The 16,360-nt window shown below is 34.8% G+C and overlaps 1 protein-coding gene across 4 annotated transcripts in view; it reads right to left on the bottom strand.

Annotated features, from left to right (window-relative positions):
* Nucleotides 1-16,360, bottom strand: part of Csnk1a1 (casein kinase 1 alpha 1) — a 43,788-nt gene that overhangs the window by 11,509 nt on the left and 15,919 nt on the right. For 2 of the 4 annotated variants that reach the window (XM_020169998.2, XM_020169997.2), the window contains exons 3-8: nucleotides 12,427-12,553; nucleotides 8,896-8,994; nucleotides 6,420-6,503; nucleotides 2,517-2,656; nucleotides 1,074-1,152; nucleotides 225-299 (exon numbers count right to left, since the gene is read on the bottom strand). In XM_020169998.2, the coding sequence (XP_020025587.1) occupies nucleotides 225-299; nucleotides 1,074-1,152; nucleotides 2,517-2,656; nucleotides 6,420-6,503; nucleotides 8,896-8,994; nucleotides 12,427-12,553 (604 nt within the window). The remainder of the gene's footprint in view (nucleotides 1-224; nucleotides 300-1,073; nucleotides 1,153-2,516; nucleotides 2,657-6,419; nucleotides 6,504-8,895; nucleotides 8,995-12,426; nucleotides 12,554-16,360) is intronic. The other 2 variants (XM_020169999.2, XM_074076674.1) reach the window with 2 other exon arrangements.

Raw genomic sequence — 16,360 nt, 5'->3', positions numbered from 1 at the left:
TATCAATGCAGTTCTATTCAAAAAGCTTGCCTGCTGTTAATTTTTCTTAAAGTGGTTAGAATGCCCTAACAAACCAAACATAAAACAAAAATTTAAAGTAATCAAAAAATAAACAAAATGACAAATAGCTACCTAATAAGATGTTTAAGTCCCAGGGTTGGCAAGTAAAATGCCCCTTTCCATCCTTGCACCATTTTAAAATAATACTCATTATGCACACTTACTTTACATAAAACTTCAACAGGAGTGGACATCTTCTTTTCACTAATCTTTTCATATTTTTGTTTCTTCGTTGCAGCCTGAAGAAAATAAGAATCAAGCATAGTCAGTACTACTGAGAAGAACCTTAATAGTTTAACTCACTAGAATACAAATACATAGAGATTCAAGATTTGAGAGTTAAGTTAAAACAGGCAGAGTCAAATTCATATCTGATAAAACTAACCACACAAGAACTGAGCCTTCTATTTCACAGCCACTCATTAATACTGGTTTTCTTTAAAGGACCAATAAAAGATCAAAATAGCTATTAAATTCTATGCCATGGTTACTTTTTATTAACTTATACTAAACAAAAGTACTGGTGAACTCTTATAATGAAAACAAAATTATTAAGATATTAAGATAATTATATAACTAGTACTATTGGAAAAATACATTTTACTGTAGATAAAAATATACATAATGGGAACATAGCAAAATGAGAAAAATCTTGATCTTCCTTAGCCATGTCAACTTCCATCTACATGAAGCTAAAAGTTGCCAATGGGTATCAGCTTACTGTCTTAAAAGAAACTTCTTTAACTTTAATGGTGGGCTCTATTAACTAAGTTCTAACTGAAATGATCAGGTTTTAATCTTCCAAAACCAAAGGCAAAAGATAAAGTTAATTCAATCCCAGATCTGGAAGGACTTTGAAGGACATCTTCACCAACTCTTATTTTTACTTTTTTTTGATGGAGGTCTTGCTATGTTGCCTAGTCTGCTCTCTGCAATTGATCCTCCCACCCCAGCCTTATTTTTATTCTTACAAATATGAAAAACAAAACCCCAGTAATTTGAGTTTGATTTACCTTTAGTCCTTGCCATGGCAGGCTGGTTCTATTAAAATACATCAAAACATACCCTAATGATTCCATGTCGTCTCGGCGACTAGAAAAGAAAATGTTATTTTATGAACTGAATTGTGAGAAACATGAAAGAAAAGGTAACGATAAAAGCATACAATGGGTTACCTCTAACCAAAATTTTCTCATGGAATCCAAACTTTATTATAAAATCAATACTGTCCAAAAATGTAATTTTTAAAGTAGAACAAAAAGGATTTAGCTAAATCCTCTATAAATGAGGTTAATGAAAACTGAAAGCCAAGTATCAAGAAACTTTAAAATTACTTTAGCATACAGGAAAAGTGAAGTACAGGGTATACAGGTATTTGTGGGTATTTCTTAACATTGAAATTCTTCTCGGGAATTTCCCAACCTGGAGGCTTATCATTTATTATCTCTATGTTTGTTTCAAGGAGGAAACATCAATTAATAATAAAAGAAAAAGGAACTCAAAAAACTCAAACAGTACAGAGTTAGGAAACTAGTACAGAAGTAGGAAAACTAGCTGATGGAGTGGCTCTAACAGGAAGAATACCTGCCTATCAAGCATGAAGGCTTGAGTTTAAAGCCCAGTGTGGCAAAAAAAAAAAAGAGCAGAGCTTATGAAATTACTTCCTATAAGCTAGATCCTATTAAAACTTACGTATTTGAGTGGAAAACTAGAAAAGGAGATGGTTCACCAATCCCCTTTTTGTTTACTAGGAGTGTCATAACATTTCTTTGTAAAAATAACCAATACAATCTTCCCCCAAACTCGAATTCTATTACTGAACTATAAAATACCCAAGATCAGAGATTAGGTACGTGCCTCAAGTGGTAGAACACCTGTCTAGCAAGCACAAGTCCATGAGTTCAATGCCCAGTACTGCCAAAAACATTTTAAAAATAAACAAAATGCCCAAGATCAGCATTTAAAAAAACAGGTTCTAGGTTCAGCTACAAAAAGAAATATCAAAACAGCATTTATTCCTCTAATTTTCCTTCATGCCAAAGAGACAACTTTCAACAAAGAAAATAAAGATCTCATTTAATTGGCTTCTCTGCATTGGCTAAATATACAAGTAAGCCAGGCGCCGGTGGTCCACGCCAGTAATACAAGCTACTCAGGAGGCAGAGATCAGGAGGATCGTGGTTTGAAGCCAGCCTGAGCTGATAGTTTGCGAGACCCTATCTCAAAAAAACCCTTCACAAAAAAGGGCTGGTGGAGTAGCTCAAAGTGCAGACCCTGAGTTCAAACACCAGTACTAAAAAAAAAAAAAAACAAAAAGCAACAGGAGAAACAATTATTAAGCATCCTGTAAATCCTCAGCCAAGACACATCCTTAAACAGTATAACTGAAGTATTTCAAAAAACCCATGTATTGCTTCTGAAATAGACTTGATAAACACATTAATTTTCAGACTCACCTCTGCTCAATACCAAGGTGTGCATTGATGCTAGCATACCGCGCAGTGCCAGTGAGGTTTTTATCTTCTCTGTATGGTATGTGTTGCCTTGTCCTGTTGTCTCTGTACTTTTTGGCCAAACCAAAATCAATAAGGAATAACTTTAAAAGAGAAATAAAGAGACATTAAGTTTCCACCTGTTCAACTGCTTCTTTACATTAAATGACATGTAGTCTAGGTGTTCAAATATACCAAAATAAAGTACCATTAAGTAGAAGATAATGAACAGACAATATCCCAATAAGCTTTTACTACTTCTCATCAATAAATCAAGTGAAAAAATAGTTAAGTCTAGCAGTTTAACCTTACTATTGCACATCTTCAGAGGCCCAACTCACTGTATACTCAGAAGCCTGTCTTTTCAAGTGGAGAAATGTATACGTGCCTGACAACAGAGTTGTCAGATATGCTTTTTGCTGTAATGAAACCTGACATCCTGTTACTACTGGTAAGTAAGAAAGATGTTTCAAAATCTACACATAAGTTATCTGGAACTCTTCTCTCCTACACAGACCACTCTTCAGTATGCTCATTACTTAAACAACATAAATCCTGAAAATCTGATACTGCCAACAAAACCAAGGTATTTTTTTAAATTAATAAAAAATAAGACTTTCCTAATGAAGCATGCAGCATTACATTCTACTATTTTGCACTGACATCTGATCAGGTTAAACTTCTGGAAAATATAATGAGTCCATCTTTAAAAAAAAAAAAAAAGTATTTAATGCCTAGTTTTATCTCATCTCTATTGTACCCAAGGAATAGGATACTCATATAGCCAATTTCTTCTCTATAGAATTAGAACATTTTGATGAAAGCAGAATCTAAAATATATTCATGTTTACCTACCATCTAAAGCAAAATAAACTTTAAAATTTTGGTCTTTATCATTAGTTACTTAACTGCACTATGCTATTATAAAGTTTAATCTACAATAATTATCAAGATGGACAGGTCTATTTGTCCTTATAATACATGGCCCTAGACTGCTGTTTCTTTTCTAGTTACACCTAAATTTTATGATTCTCCTTTTCATTAGGCTATTGGGTCTCTTCTGTTCATTTGCAATCTGTAATACCTGTTTACTTAACCTATTAGGATTTGTGTCAAAAATGAAATAATCTAAGTTACTGATTTAGGAGGATGAGTAACACCTATTTCAGCCAGGTATTATAAGCCATTCTTAGTTATACACTTTTGGATGGAAAATTCACTAACATTTGAACTTTTATAACCAGATCAACAGTGAAGTTTAATTATTAGAATACACTGGATAATGAAAATTCTCTAAAGAATATTAAATTCCATTCCTAAGGCATTAAGTTATTTTAGGAATATGGGAAAGTTAATGTTATAAATACTGAGAGGAAAAGCTCACACTAAATTTTTCTTAATGAAAAAGTACATGAATACAAAAGTGAGTAAAATATACTTGTTAAGCAAAACAAAAACTGTTACTGCAAATTCATATTGAAAAGAAAATAGAAAAATTAATGCAAAAGATATTGAGCTTCATGGTTTTAAAATATCCCTAGTAAATATGAGAATTTTAAATAAAAAGTGAGTAATTAGTACTGGAATTTCCTCTAGAGGTTATTTTCTGGAATTGCTTCCTTTAGTACTTCAAAACAGAAGAGAAAAAGGGAATTGCTCTGACAAGATTATGTCTAACAGTTTCTTTCAAGTCTAAATCTACATTCAATAGCTCCATTTGCAACTCAATAGCCAGGCACATACAACCAAAGAATGCTTTATAGAAACTCAGTATTCACTAGAGCTTTTCCTTCCACTTAGCTAAAGGAAAAAATAGTATTTAAAAACAAACAAATTAAAAACCCCTAAAAAATATTAATGCTATCTTTTTTTTTTTTTTGCCGTGCTGGGAATTGATCCCAGGATCTTGTGCATGCTAGACCAGTACTCGATCTCTGAGCTTTACCCTAAGGCCAAATACTATCTGAAACATTTCAATCTCTAATATAAAAACAAAACTAAAAAGCAAATAAGTCAGTTATAAATTTTCTCTTACAAAAAAGAAAAATAAGTCTGGAAAAGAAATGTCACCAGCTTAAGCAAGGTGTTAAAGGAAAGCCACTTTAAATAAAAACTTAAGCTCTCTTGGTTGCTCATCAACACCTGGTACCTCTCAAGCTTCTTTAGCAGCTCTTTCTGTAAGTCTTCAACTAAAAACTAAATAATGGAAATATTTACACAAAACCAAGGGATATCAAGGATACAAACAGTTCTGAATGTATAAACGGCAGGACCAAATGAGGAAAATGAGTATCAAACAGGCGTTCTTAAGACACAGGCAAATTTCTTTGGTGGGTCAAGATGCTTTCCTGTACATTTATACTAAATAAACACTGTAAGATTTGTGCCTGTTTCAAAGAATGCAGCCTACCTATTTTCAAAAGCATGCAGAAATGGGGTCATTTTTTTTCTAGAAACACTTGCTAATTTAAGTTTTTCATGCTTTGAGCAAATTTTCCCTAACCAGGAGTGACATTCCTCTGTCCATCCAAAAAAAATATGCAAGGTCACTTTACCTCACAATCTAACTTGTACCAAACGTTACAACTTAAATACAACTTTATGTATTAATTATTAAATGGTTATACTACAAAATATACAATGTGTGAATGATGGATAAGTAAAAATAAGACTTCACAAATTTTAAAAATTTATATTATCTTACAATACACAACTGCTCTCACTCCCCAATTAAGATGTAGTCACAATAGTTGATTATTTCTTTGCTAGATTAAAAATAACTGAATTTCTGAAACCTTTTTAATAGGATGAGGTGGTCCGTATATAATACCGTAGGTATTTTGTTTGCTTTTTTTTTTTTAAGACAAGGTCTTGCTATGCAGCTCAGGCTATCCCTGAACTCAGAATCCTCCTGCCTCAGCCTCCTGAATGCTGCAATTAAGCACGTACTACCATGCCTGCTGTTTCTTCATTTTAAATTACTTATGTCAGTAGCTTCTTCTCAGCATACATTATTGAAAAATAAAGGTATTTCTGTTTAGAAACATCAAAATCTATATTCCTATATTACCTTCATTTGTCTTAACATTCATAGAGGGAAGAAAAAGCTATGTATTAGCTTCCACAAAAGTAAAAGAAAATATGAAGAGATGCTTATCCTTTAAGTATCTAGAAATAAATTATTGGGGTGTTTTAATCTACAAAAATCTAAATGTATTCATTTATCTTATATATTACTAATGGCAATCTACCATTTAGTTTGTTAAATGCTTAAATTGTTGTTACTGTCATATTGTTAAGAATATAGGGTCTTCTGATTCCAGAGCATATTAAGGCTCTATAACAACCATTTAGTAGAAGTTGACAATATGGACTGTATTAAGTCAATTCTAGAAACACTAGTCTGGCCTATACTTACCTGAAATTCTTAGGGAAGGAGAGAGGTGAGACAATATATTCATTTTACAGCACTGATGCAAGTGCATTTTTGTGTATTTAGTTCTGCAACTCCAAATACATTTTTAAAAACGAAACAGTGTATCACAAGTTTACTAATAGGTAAGAAATTCCAATACTTTATACCAACATAATTTCCTCATATGGGTGTTAGAGATCTAAAGTAAAAGTAATATCCTATTTTTATTTAGATTTTCTCTAGATTTTACAACTTTTAAGCAAAAGCCAGAAAGAATATCTTAGTAATGTTATGTTTGCCAAGTATGTCTGAATAATGCCAACGTAAGAGGTGCTTGAGCAAGATCTATATTCTCCAGAATTAAAACAAAACAAAAATAATTAAAATAAAACAATAAAAAAGAAAAGCACATGAATTTGGGATTGAGGTTGGAATAGGAGACAGTTTCAGACCTGGTTTAATCCTGAGAAAGATGGGTCCTGAGAAGTACTAACAGTCATGCTTCTTTTCCTCTTCCCCACTGGAGATTCTAAACACTAAACAGACAATAGAGGGTGGCAGTGCATCAAACAGTATTGCTTACATTGCAACAATGGCCGGCGCAGACAGGCAACACCGAGGCATTAGAGAAAGAACAGGGTAGCCAAATGCCATCCTTCTTCCACCAAGCACTATAGCTTCTCAGTTTTCCAAATAAAAATCACATGCTCAAGAACATTTGAATTCTAGAGAATACTTAAGTTTTTAATGCCACTATATTGTGTCACTGCCTGAATCAGGGATAGCAATGGTGACATTTGGCTCTTTAATTTTTAAAGCAAAAATGGGGAATTTAGATCTGCAATCTTTGGTACCATGATCTGCCCTTCCCCCAAAAAAGATTGTACAGGGGAAAAAATCTTCAGTAAGGAAGAGGTAGAAGGCATTTAGTCACCTTAAAATTTATTTTTGAAAGCATGCAGGGCTGATTACTGGAAGAGATGAGCAAATTCACTAAGATTGGAGTGGCTACTCCTAAATATCAAATTCAGAACAATTTTTCCAAGTAAGAAATTTAACTTCAAAAATAGACCTCAAAAGACCCCTCCCCCAACCATTTTTCCCCAGGAATAGAAAAGTACTAGAACAAGCTGACCAAAGGATCCAGTCTCATACAACTGGCATTTTTCAAACTACAATACAGAAAACACTAAAAACCAATTACATAAACAAAACACTAATCTAGAATGTTCAAGAGCAACATTTATTATATGAATCTTAGTTAAGCAAACACTTCACTTCTACCCTATGGTCTCTTTGACTCTGTATAATAGCAAGCAGCTCCACAAAATTCTTATTAGTATTTATAAATTGTTAAAAGGGCTTTCACTACCAGTAACTTGAACTTCCCAACACCAATAAGTGATTAACAAGTTATTCTTAGGAGAAAAAAACTCCCTCAAACAAAAAAGTGTTACTTATCATCTAGGCCATCATTTAAATAGAAGGCAAAAACCATGTACTGCACTGTCAACATGCAGAACAGGGACAAGGGGATAATAGGTCTTAGGGGTAAGAAAATGGGAGGGAGAGGGCTGGGAAATGGCCAAAAGAAGAGTCAAACAGACAAAAGTGCCCCCAAAAATTAAGATCAGTTTTCCTATTAAATTACCAGGTTTTATCATAACAATTAAGAACCTGGATGCTTCAAAGAGAACTACATGTTTTTTAATGTAATTTGGGAATAACAAGATAAGTTACATATAGATTGAAAAACTTTTCATTATGTGAAACTCAATGAAAAAATTTAATTTCCTAAAACTTGGTCAGACCAACATTAAAACCTCACACATTAACAAGTAACACCGATTCTAATCGTATGGCTCCAAGTTGGCATTCATACAGGCAAACAAAGGTAAACATTTATAGCTAGACCTTAAAACACCAAACATTACCTAACAGTTTAATAAAACAATGGAAATCTCCCTTCTAAAAACAAACAAACAAACAAACAAAACAAAACAAAAAAAAAAAAACAAAAAAAAGAAAACCCACAAAAACAAAAAAGCCAAGTTGTCCTGAAGTTGAGAATTTCTATCAGATCATCAGATCATCACATGCTTAGTGCATTGCCAATGCTGCCTGTCTGCCCGAGCTCAACATTGAATGGATAAAGAAAGCAATTCACTCAATAAAACTAATCAATGCAGAAAATGTTTCAATACAATTACTTTCTAACTGCAATCATGCGTCACTAGCTAAAACCCAATCACCCCATTAAGTTGAACCATTCTCTGAGACCCAATGTGCACTAGTTTTGTTGTATGAATGTTCATTTCACTTGTATTTCCTTTAAAATGGGAGAGGGTGGAGAATTCACCCAACTTGGCAACTAAGTAAGTAACTGTCGGCTAGTTTTGAAGCAGGCCCCCAAATTATCCTTTTAAATGCACAAATCCAAGGACTGAAGATTCTCCTTATCAACCATGCTCAGTCAGCAAATGTTAAACGCTATGGAGAAAGATGCGTCAGTGGTTCCCACACTGGCACAAGCACATATTACAAAAACTCACAGTTTAGAGCCAAAGGTTAAAATCTGATTTTTAGCACTTAGGAGGAAAAGCATATAGACATATTCACTCTTCAAGTGAATGAAAAATAGATACAACTGTTCAACAGTTAACAGATGATTACAGCTCATTTTAAAAAGCCCTTGGAATTTTGTATTTTCATAAAGATAATAACTAACCTTGGTTGGTTAAGTTGGAGAGAATATATTTCAAGTTACTAAGTTAATAGAGTTAGCTGATTATCCTTCTAGCACAATCTTTTAAAGCAATTACAGCAAATTTAATTTACTATGGCCTTTTAAAGATTGAAAAGTTTACCAAAGCAATTCTTGTCAATATTTTACTCTTTGTTCTTTCATGCAAAGAGCATATGACTAACCTTATTACAGTGACGCCCAATACCCATTAGGAAGTTATCTGGCTTAATGTCTCTGTGTATAAAATTCTTTGTATGCACATATTCAATTCTACTGATCATCTGAAAAAAAAAAGGGCAGAAATAGAGTTAAGTGAAGAAAAAAACAACATTATTTCTCAAGTATTCTAGTATCTCAGAATTAACAATGAAGGATTAGAAAAAAGTTAAATGGAAATAACAAAAAGCTCTCCATTCATTTCTAGCTTGATGGATATCTAACCATAAATCCATAGTGCCCTTCAGCTTGTACTTCCAGTACTAATGTTTAAAAATGAGTCTAATCTGATAGGAAGACTTGGTATCTGCAATGTTCAAATTATGAAAATACATTTAATTGTCTGAGATGTTATACGAAATGAAATTAAAAGATTTCCACAGTGAATCTTATGTCCTAAGGTAACCTGTTTTGAAGCAGCTTGGTGGGGATAAAGGATGAAGCTCAGTGGTAAAGCATGTGTTTAGCAAGTATAGTATCCTGGGTTTGATCCCTAGAACAGCAACACACTCCCACCCCCAGCCTGGTATTTCCAAGACCTATTTCCATGCTATCCATAACATTCTATTCAGTTTATTCTTATTTGTTTTAACTACACATATCCTATACACTCCCGGGAGTGTATAGGATGTTTTCCTCTACGCTTATTAAATCCTATGTAAAAATTGAGTATTAAATGTCATTCTAACAAGCTTTTCTCAATTGTGTGGAAATGATGTCAAGTCAAATGGTGTAACTCTATTAGTACTATTATTATTTTGTGCCAGAGATTGAAGCCAGAGCCTCACACATCCTACGCACATGCTTTATTACTGAATTATGCCTTTAGCATAATTCAAAGTCAATATTCTATTGACTTTGTTTAAGAGACGTTTATAAGTTTTCCCCAATTATGCCCCTACTCCTATTAAAAGTTTCCAAGTTTTTGCCCTATTTACAATTATACTATATTTAATACCTACTAGTGCTTTTATTTTTAGGTCACAAATCCAAAGCAATTATGAGGAGTTCCTGGATGGAGGGGATATATTTTTCATTTGATGACATCAAACTGCCCTTCAAAATGAGCTATAAAATTCATATTTAAGAAAGTACTCTTAAGAGCAAAACAAATTCCACTTCTTTTTAAATTTTACTAATTGCAGTAAAAAGTACTCTGACTTGTTCCTCACACTTAAGTTGGGGTATTTGATCATTTTTCCTGGTAATCTGAAACTTCTATTAGTCTATGAACTAATTTTATTGTCGTCAACTTTTAGAGGAGTTTTCTGCAATAACCCTTTATCTGCTATACAAATAGTTTAAATTGTTAAAAATTTGTCCTTTGACTGTTTATGGCATCTCATACAGAACAAAGTTACCTTTCTTCAAATTATCAAATATTGTATCTTTTCAAGAAGACACTGGAGAATTACATTTTAAAATGTATTCTATATTCAAAGACTGCCAACATTATCTTTGTACCCGTATGTTCTTGCTTTTCTTTGTGGTATGTGTCAAGATTCTATTTTTCATTTGTCCCCATTTTCCTCAGAGCTTTTATTACCTTGGATATACAGATTTAAACATGGACTCCTCTACCTCAATGAACCCCTTCTGAAGCCAAACCAGTAATCTCAGATTTAAGCTATTTATTTCCTCAAAGAAGCAAATGTATACAATGTACAAATATCATCTTTAGGTACAGTAGCAACTTATACTTTACAGGAAGTAAAACAAATTATTTGGGTCACTTGACGTGCATACTTGTCTTAGCTAAGCAACAGCCATCATTAACCTCTGACTATTGAATCACTTGGAAAAGGTCAAGCAAAGGTAAGTAATGGCACAAACTACAAACTACTTTAAGCACTATTTATGTGTACAGATCAAGACTAATACTCTTTTTGTGGTACTGAAGCAACCTTTCTTGCAACCCCTCTCTCCAGGAATTAAATTCTATCTTTTGTTCCTAGTATACCCAACCCAGACTTTCACCACAGAATCTTGAACAACTTATGTCCATGTTTCTCTCCTAGACTCTATTGAGGAAAGGGACTACTTATTATTCTTATCTCTCCTCCTACGCACCTCCCCAGGGTAAGCCCTCTGTATTCACTGCATAAACACTTACGGTGCTGCTGAGTCTACAAAATAAGCTTTAACTTTTTTAGGATTCGCTCTCATGTTAGGTAAAACATGCTGAAAGTTGCTTAACCTGATAAAGCTTGAGTTTATAATAAGCCACCAGCTAAATAGCACATTTGCAAATATTTGCTGAGCATCTCAGTAGTTTTTAATGTTAAAGAAGCCTGGGGAACCAGGTGCTAATTAAGAAAATGAGCATTACTTTCTAATCCTTTGATTTTTATATACTTTTCTAAAATTCTACTCCAAATTCCAGTTGTTCACCACCTCGTTTTTCTTTATGAATCCAATTTAAGAAATTTATTAGCTGTGTATGGTGGCTCCAGCCTGCAATGCACTTAGGAGGCTGAGGCAGGAAGATAAAAGATTTTTGAGAGGCAGGATTGGGCTAGTGACATCCTATTGAGGGGTGAGGGTAGGGGTGGAAATGCACACAAAAAAACAGTGATACAAAACAAAAACCCAGGTATGTCATTCTCTTTCACAGCCTTTTTGGTTTCGAGACTGGCTCCACTATGCTGCACAGGTTGGTCTTGAAATCCCAATCCTCCTGCCTCAGTCTCCTGAGTGTTGGCCATCAGCCCGACTTTCCTTTACAGTATTTTTATAAGCATAGAATCTAACCTGAACTATTTCCACTACTTTTCTGTCATTTAATGGTAACAAATCCTGACCAAAATTACGTTATAAATTCCTTGATATTTATCCATTTCCTTAATGGATAAATGGATCCATTAACTTAATCTTTAATCTCCCCATTCTGTAATTTTTAAAAACTATTTCTTTCTCATTTTAAAATTACTTGTTTGCACCTGGGTTGGAACTCAGAGCCTCACGCTTGCTAGGCAGGTACACTACCACTTGAACCATACACCCCCAGCCAGTTTTTGTTTTAAAAAGCAGAGTATCTAAACATTGGCTGTAAAACCATTTTAATCTAACCTCCAGACAATGTTATTTTTTAATTCATGGCATCTACAAAGCATTCCATGGCAGCTTTCTGTTTGCTTAAGATAGGGTCTCACTATGTAGACCAGGCTGGCTTTGAACTCAATCCTCCTCTATTAGTCTCCTGGGTGCTGGGATTATAGGCAGGCATGTGTCACCATGCCTGGCAAAAAATAGTTTTTATAAGGTTTCTATACACAATACTTTGTCCTAGATCCACAGGAAAACATCTACAAGTCATGTTAAGAGTGGCATATTTAAATGTACACACCATGTAATAGTAGGGTGTAAGGTCTGTTTTGTTTTTTTTGCTTTTCTGATGTTAAACAGTATCATACAGGATTATACTCTTAACTTTTGAATGTTTAAATCATAGTCTGTAGTAGTATTCTCAGTTTTTACTTGACAAAAAATTCACATACCTGGTCAGCTAGCATAAGTACAGTTTTCATTGTGAACCTTCTTGAACAGAAGTTGAAGAGGTCTTCAAGGCTGGGTCCCAGAAGATCCATGACTAGCACGTTATAGTCTTTTTCCTGACCATACCACCTAACAAAAGGAGAAAAGAAGGGAGAGCTATTATGAAAATGTAATTATCATTTAAAAATCGTAAACTTTCTAAATTTTTAAAACCCCATATTTCAGACAGTTTTCCATCTCTGGTTAAGTTTTTAAGGTAACCTTTTATCTATTCAGAAGATGAATCTACTGATTAATTGTATTGCCCAATACAGAGTAATAAGAATTTTTTCCCCCTCAAGTGACCCAGTGCCCTATAAAGACAGGACATGCATAGCAGCCAAAACAATTCTTCTTAAAAGGGCAACTAAATTCTGTGACATTGGCCATCAATTTCTGTGATTTTGGACAAGTTTCTTAACCTCAACTGAATTTATTTCCTAACTAAAGAAATGACAACTACGTCAACCATTCCAAATGTTTCAAAAAATAAAGATTTCTTTTATCATAATTCCTGTCCTACTTTCCACCAAGTATTACTGAATAATTACTTGTTCTTCTTTAAAAAGGAGTCACACTTCTGCCTAGTTTCAGGTTACAAAGAATAGTAAGTATTAACATAGGGAGATGATGGCATTTATTTGCTTTTGATAGGAGCCGTGTTTTAATTACCCATACTAGATATTGTGCATAAATATACAATTTGTTCCCAATAACTCAAGGACTACCACTGCTAATTTCTTTTATCAAGGACTGGGAATTGCTGGTAGAGTGACTCAAGCTGTAAGAGCGCCTGCCTAACAAGAGGTAGAATGCCTGCCTGGCAAACATGAGGCCCGGGGTTCAAACCGGGAGTTCAATACCACCACCAAAAAAACAAAACAAAAAACCCACCAGGAATCATGATTATTCCAAATTTTGATGCTTATGAACATTCATTTGTCTTTTTTTTTTCTTTTGGCCAAACTGGGTTTAAACTCAGGGCCTTGAAGCTTGCTAGACAGGTGCTATACCATTTCAGTTGTGCCCCTGAGCATCCATTTTTATTTCAAACTTATCTAGATAACAAATTCCGCTTAGAAAGATCATAATCAATATTCAGAATGCTAACATGACAAAAATACAAATGATTTCAAAGCTTCAACTGGAAGTTTCTTTTTAACTCCAATAAGAACTGATACTAAGATGGTTACTGGTACTCACAGCTGTAATCCTAGCTACTCAAGAGCAGAGATAAGAAGGATCTCGATTCGAAGCCAGCCAGGGTTAATAGTTCCTAAGACCCCATGTGGAAAAAACCCAACACAAAAGGGCTAATGGAGTGGCTCAAGGTGTAGGCCTAGTTCAAACCCCTGAATCATAAAAAAAGAACGAACGAACTGATACCAAGATTTTCAAAGGGGAGAAAAGACTTAAAAGCACTTGCCTAGCAAAGTCCAAGTCGCTGAGTTCAAACCCAAGTACCACCAAAAAGCCAAACAAACAAAAAATACAACCCAAAATCTGCATCAAAAGTATAACAAGCTGGGCATGGCACATGACTAATCCCAGCACTGGGGAAGCTGAGGCAGGAGGATACAGCATGAGACCAGCCTGAGCTACCTGGGGCCATGAAGGGTGGTACATGCCTATAAACCCAGCCACCTAGAAGCAGAGGTAAGAGGATCACAGTTTGAGGCTGGGTCTGAGCAAAGTTAGCTCAAAATCCTATCTGAAAAAAACAAACTAGAAGGAAAGGGACTGGGGATGTGGCTGAAGTAGGAAAGTGCTTACATAGTAAGCACAAGGATCTGAGTTCAATCCCCAGTATCTCACCCCACTTCCCCCACCAAAAAAAACCCCCCAAAATAGCAGGAAACTGCTTAGCATTTTTAGAGCTATTTCTTTTTTTTTTTTACTTTGCTCAAATATGTTTTGCTGGTAAATAACACTGATTTAAAAAAAATCAAGATAAAATTAAGAGTATGGGAATTAACATTTTAATTATTATGTTTTTCTTTACAGTTAACTAACTACACAGGAGTGCTATTCTGGTGTCTCTCTGAAAAAAAAGCAATCTATTCTAACTAGTGGTCCCAGACACTAGTTATCCTTCAATGGCATCTACCAGAAGTGCAGGAATTGCAGGCATGGTACCCAAGAAAAATATAAATAGCTGGCTTTAATTTCAGATCTACTCTGACAGGTTCCATATTCAGACACAATGAATATGCTCCCTAGAATCTTACATCAAAAGTAAAAGATCATAAAAGGGAGCAAGCATTTGAGTTCATTTCTACGACTTTTAAAGGTTTGACTTTTGTTTCGAATGTCACAGAACTACTTTACAAAAGTGTTTGGACAACTGCCATCAAACACACAAAATAAAATCTACTTCGCATCCTCTGCAGAAAAAGGTAACCTGATAAGGAAAGAGGGGCTTAAGCTTTCAGAGATCTTGCCCACTAGCCCAAGAAACAGATGTGTCAATATGACAGTTGGTCAGTCCAGTTGCACCTAAAACCACAAACCAAAGCTGCTTTTACTTTCCCTTTTTCTTTTGGTTTTAATTTTTTAATTAGGATATATATGTTGTACAGGGGGGAATCATTGTGACAACTCCGAACAGTCTTACATTGTACATTGCTTAGATCGCCCCCATCATCTCTCCTCTTCCTGCCCCACTTACTTTCCCTCTTCCACTCTTCATGCTCAACCCTTAAATTCAACACCTTTCATGCCCATTCAAATATTTACTTGAAAAAAACTCTTTGAGGGGGTGAGGTACGAGTGAGGAAATGGGGTGAGAAACACCTAAGTGACAATTTTAAAAGTTTAGAGCTGGTAGAGTGGCTCTAGCAAGCATGAGGCCCTGAGCTCAAACCCCAGTATGATCAAAAAAAAAAAAAAATCATTAGAGGTGATGAACAAGGTAAGTTGTGTTCTCCTTTCCTCTCCATTTTACTTTGTGCTTTCTTTTTTTCCTCGTCCTTTTATTTCATGCAGCAGCAAATCTGTGTTAGACAGTTGTCAGGAACTTGCCAATGTAAGTAAGTGGTCAACAAATATATAAGAGCTATATCAGACTTTAAATATAAATCTAATTTTTTTCAAGCTGGTGGGGACTGAACCCAGGGCTTTGTGCACACTCAGCAAGCACTCTACTACTGAGTTACTTCCTCAGCCCCTCACCTGGGTTTAAAAAAAAAACAAATTCAAGAAGCTAGGGAGTGAGGGAGAGGCATGCAAAGTCAAACAGGCCAAAGGAAAAACATAAATCAACTCAAAGGACTGTGTCTTGTCTCTACCTGGGCCAATTTCCAATGATGGCTTGCAGACATAAAATTACAATAAATAAGCATTTTTACAACCATTTCTAAACCTAAATACAAACCTGAAATGTAAAAGGCACAAATTCAATTAACATAATTTCCTAATTTCGAATTTCCTCTTCTCTAAAAGAAATCATCTGCAAAGAAAACCTCTAACAGAATACTCCCATGATACTTAGAAAATTCATAAACTTACTTCAAATTGCTTTTGGTGGTACTGGGATATGAAACAGGGCTTTGTACTTGCTAGGCGTCAGACACTCTACTACCACTTGTGGAACATCTCCAGTACTTTGTGCTCTAGTTATTTTTGAGATAGGGTCTTCCTTTTTGCCCTGGAAGTCTGGACCTCAATCCTCCTACTTTTTCATTCCACTGTTACTAGGATGAAAGGTGAGCACCACCACCCCCCCTTAGGTTTTTTTCCTGTTTAGATGGGATCTCATGAACTCTCCCCTCTCCTACCTCCCCCAGGTTAGCCTGGAATTGTGATCCTCCTAATCTCAAGCCTCCCAAAAGTAGTTAGGATTGCAGGCATGAAATCACTGGAGCCTGGCTAATTTTTTTAAAAAGTATTCACTTTTCT

Source organism: Castor canadensis, chromosome 6 (genome assembly GCF_047511655.1).
Source record: "Castor canadensis chromosome 6, mCasCan1.hap1v2, whole genome shotgun sequence".
Classification (NCBI taxonomy): Eukaryota; Metazoa; Chordata; class Mammalia; order Rodentia; family Castoridae; genus Castor; species Castor canadensis.
Note: the sequence above shows the minus strand (reverse complement) of the source record. Positions and strands in the feature narration are given on the sequence as shown.